General features: G+C 57.3%; 1 protein-coding gene across 1 annotated transcript; it reads left to right on the forward strand.

Moving 5' to 3' along the window:
• The first annotated feature begins 827 nt into the window (after positions 1-827).
• On the forward strand, positions 828-3,307 carry GSX2 (GS homeobox 2). Its single transcript, XM_045533037.1, has 2 exons — positions 828-1,714; positions 2,366-3,307. Exons 1-2 carry the CDS (start codon positions 1,141-1,143, stop codon positions 2,704-2,706), a joined length of 915 nt encoding a protein of 304 aa, XP_045388993.1. The 5' UTR covers positions 828-1,140; the 3' UTR covers positions 2,707-3,307.
• The last annotated feature ends 325 nt before the right edge of the window (positions 3,308-3,632 follow it).

The raw sequence follows: 3,632 nt of genomic DNA on the forward strand, positions 1-3,632 counted from the left end.
GAGGAAAGAGTGCTTCCTGGTTAGCCTTGCCAGCTACCCAAGCTTAGTAAAACTGAGAGGGGCACGAGATCACCAGATTCTAAGCAAAGGTCTTCTCCAGTCTCTGCCCAGGCTCCTCCTGGAGAGCTGGTGTTTGGGGTCCTCTTTCCAAAATCTTTGGGATGGAGTTTGTAGGGTTGGACTGGAAATGCAGTGGTGACACCACTTGTAGAAAGAAAAGGGTGACTCTTCACCATCTCTGGGTGGCAGGGGAGAGCTGCAGATTAGAAAGGGCACATGGAACGGTCGTCGGTCTGAGTGGCCCTCCTAAGGACAAAGACTTACAAGCATCAGAATGAAAAGTTTGGCGGCTTCTTAGCTGGGAGACCTCCCTGTTACGCTGGATCTGTCGCGAACTAACCACCTGAATCACTTTGGTTAAGTCTCAAAGCTGGGGGACAGGAGTAGGTGTGACCGTGACCGGAGCCGCGCTCCGGGACTGGAGGGATGCGGGTCCAACGCTTGCGCAATGCTGCTCCAAACCGCAGGCCTCGCACTTCACCCGGCCGCAGCCACCGCTGGCACAGAGTTGCTGGGAACCCTGGGCATTCCCATTTAAAAGGCCTCCAAGTCCCCACCTGGTGCGCTCTGTGGCAGGGCGCGGGGAAGAGTTGGGCTGGGGCCCAGGCTAGGAATGAAGGACGCAGCGCAGTGATTTCTCGGGAAAGCGTGGAGAAAGAGGGGGAGGAGGCCGGCCTCCCCGGGAAATTAACAAAACCTACACTTTGCAAAGTCTCCCCCCCTCCCCCTCCCCCGCGTTCTTCCCTGCCGCGCGCCCGCCCCTCCTCGCCGCTTCTGTTGTGACTCGGGCAGCCTATCCCGAGGGTGGGGAGCCGCGGAGGAGCCTGAGCCGAGCGGTACTCCGCAGCATCACGTGCCGGGGTGGGGGCTATAAAATCCCGGAGCCGGGGCGCCGGGCGGGGGACGCGAGGACCAGCCCTCTCCGGGGACCCCTTTGTTCCCGGCCCAGACTCCTACACCTTTGCGTCCCCAAGGGTTTGACCGCCGGCGTCCACGCAGCTCCCGGGGCAGAGCTCAGAACACGAGAGGGGAGGGGTCGCCGTGGCCGGCCGGGCCTTCCAGCCACCCACCCCTCTCGACATGTCGCGCTCCTTCTATGTCGACTCGCTCATCATCAAGGACTCCTCGCGGCCTGCGCCCTCGCTGCCTGAGCCGCACCCCGGGCCGGATTTCTTCATCCCGCTGGGCATGCCGGCCCCATTGGTGATGTCCGTGTCCGGGCCAGGCTGCCCGTCCCGCAAGAGCGGCGCTTTCTGCGTGTGCCCTCTCTGCGTCACTTCTCACCTGCACTCCTCTCGGGGGCCCGTGGGCGCCGGCGGCGGGGGCGCAGGAGCCGGGGGTACCGGGGCTGGGGGCAGCGGGGCGACTGGGGGTGCCGGGGCCCTGCCTCTGCTCAAGAGCCAGTTCTCTTCGGGTCCTGGGGACGCGCAGTTTTGCCCGCGGGTGAGCCACGCGCACCATCACCACCACCCGCCGCAGCACCACCATCACCACCATCAGCCCCAGCAGCCCGGCTCAGCCGCTGCGGCAGCGGCAGCGGCGGCGGCAGCGGCAGCCGCAGCGGCCCTGGGGCACCCCCAGCACCACGCACCTGTCTGCGCCGCCACCACCTACAACGTGGCGGACCCGCGGAGATTCCACTGCCTCACCATGGGTAGGGCGGGTCTTTGGGTACCTGTGCGCTGCGCCTTTAGTGCTCCCGGGAGCAAACTTTCCGCCTGCAGAGGAGGAAGTGGGAGCCCGGGGGCGGGGTGGGGAGGAAGGAGGGGCTTTTAGTGCAACAGTGCAGTCGTCCCCAGAAGTCCCACGCGGGTGGAAGCTGGCTTGCCAACCTCTCCACGCAGCCTGCTGCGCTTCACTCCTGGTGCTGGTGCTCAGTGTCGCGTAATATCGGGGTCTTGGGGACCTCAAACGTGACATTAGAGAGACCGGAGGTTAACTGTTCCAGGTTTGGGTGGGTGTGTTTGAACTTAAGTGCATCATCCTTGCATCTGGCTGGCTAAAGCATTTTGATGTTTTTGGCTAAGCCTGCGCGCCTCTCCGTTAGGCTTAAGAGAGACGATGATATAGTGCAAGTCCCCCCCCCTTTAATCCTCTGACTTTACGTCCCACGCATCAAAGGCTTTCAATTGCTTTGAGCATCTCTTTCCTCCCCAACCAACGACGCGCCATGAAACGGGAAAGGATACAGGTGGGCTTCGCGGGTGGGTTCCAGAGAGGTGTCCTCTCCAAAGGATGGCACGTGGGATGGGGGGGGGGGCTCCCGCGAGCCTTACCTCTCTGTCCTCTCTTGGTCGGTTCGCAGGAGGCTCCGACGCCAGCCAGGTACCCAACGGCAAGAGGATGAGGACAGCGTTCACGAGCACTCAGCTCCTGGAGCTGGAGCGAGAATTCTCTTCCAATATGTACCTGTCTCGACTCCGGAGGATCGAAATTGCCACGTATCTGAACCTGTCGGAGAAGCAGGTGAAAATCTGGTTTCAGAACCGTCGGGTGAAGCACAAGAAGGAGGGGAAGGGCACGCAGAGGAACAGTCACGCGGGCTGCAAGTGCGTTGGCAGCCAGGCGCACTACGCGCGCTCGGAGGACGAGGACTCCTTGTCGCCGGCCTCAGCCAACGACGACAAGGAGATTTCCCTTTTATGAGGGAAGGTCGCCTACCCCCTCACAACATCGGCTCCTGCCAGCCCCAAGCCACTCCAACGTGGGGTGGGGTGGGGGGAGGATCCAGGGGCCCAAATCCTCGTAATTGCAGGGATCCCATCTGGAGAAGAAACAAATGAAGTCCCGGGATATACAAGCCGGGCCTGACCCTGGGGTCTCTTTGACCTGTTTATTTGGGACTCCACTCCAAGTTTATGGATTGTTTTTAAACAATGTAAATAACCTAGAATTCAACTCAGCCTCATCTTGTAACAAAGGAAAAACAGGGTTGCTTGAAGTTTAACACTGTATGGGGGTTTTTGAAAGCGAATGCCATTTCCCCATCCCTACCGTCTTTCAGAACCTGATAAGAACGCAGGGTTTCTCGATTATTTTGTTGTTGTTGTTGTTGTTGTTGTTGTTGTTGTTTTAAAATGAAAACATTGACGTTGCAAATAATTTAGAAAAATCAAACCCTGTAGGTCTTGCTGTCTGAAATTTTGCCTGGGGAGAGTTTAAGATCCAAGTCGCTGGAAGTCCCTTTGTATGTGAATAGTTTTATATAAAATTTATATTTATATTTATTTAAATAAATGAAACAAAATGAAAATTTTAAATTTGTGATTTTGCTCTCCTCATCTTCTCTGCTCCGCCTCCCGCCCCCCCCCCATGTTTAGGGAAAGGCGTAGACAGAAAAACTGTCTGAAAACTTAGAGGAAAATGTTGACTAGAACTTGGTAATGTGAGTCTTCTGGCTGAGGGAGTTTGGGGCTCTGTAGGTTTTCTATGTAACAGAAACTTCTTACAAGGAGATATCTTTAGTGATAATGCCACCTACCAGGCAGTCCCCTCTATCCTCAAGTACCTCGTCACAGTTGACAGGACCAATCACTTCATTTAGAGTGACACTGACAATGACAGGTAAAACT

Source organism: Lemur catta, chromosome 19 (assembly GCF_020740605.2).
Source record: "Lemur catta isolate mLemCat1 chromosome 19, mLemCat1.pri, whole genome shotgun sequence".
NCBI lineage: Eukaryota > Metazoa > Chordata > Mammalia > Primates > Lemuridae > Lemur > Lemur catta.

Excerpts from the sequence above, each read along its gene's own strand:
- GSX2 (XM_045533037.1), top strand. The coding sequence starts at position 1,141 with ATGTCGCGCTCCTTCTATGTCGACTCGCTCATCATCAAGGACTCCTCG. Across the intron at positions 1,715-2,365 it reads ATTCCACTGCCTCACCATGG|GAGGCTCCGACGCCAGCCAG; the intron begins GTAGGGCGGGTC and ends GTCGGTTCGCAG.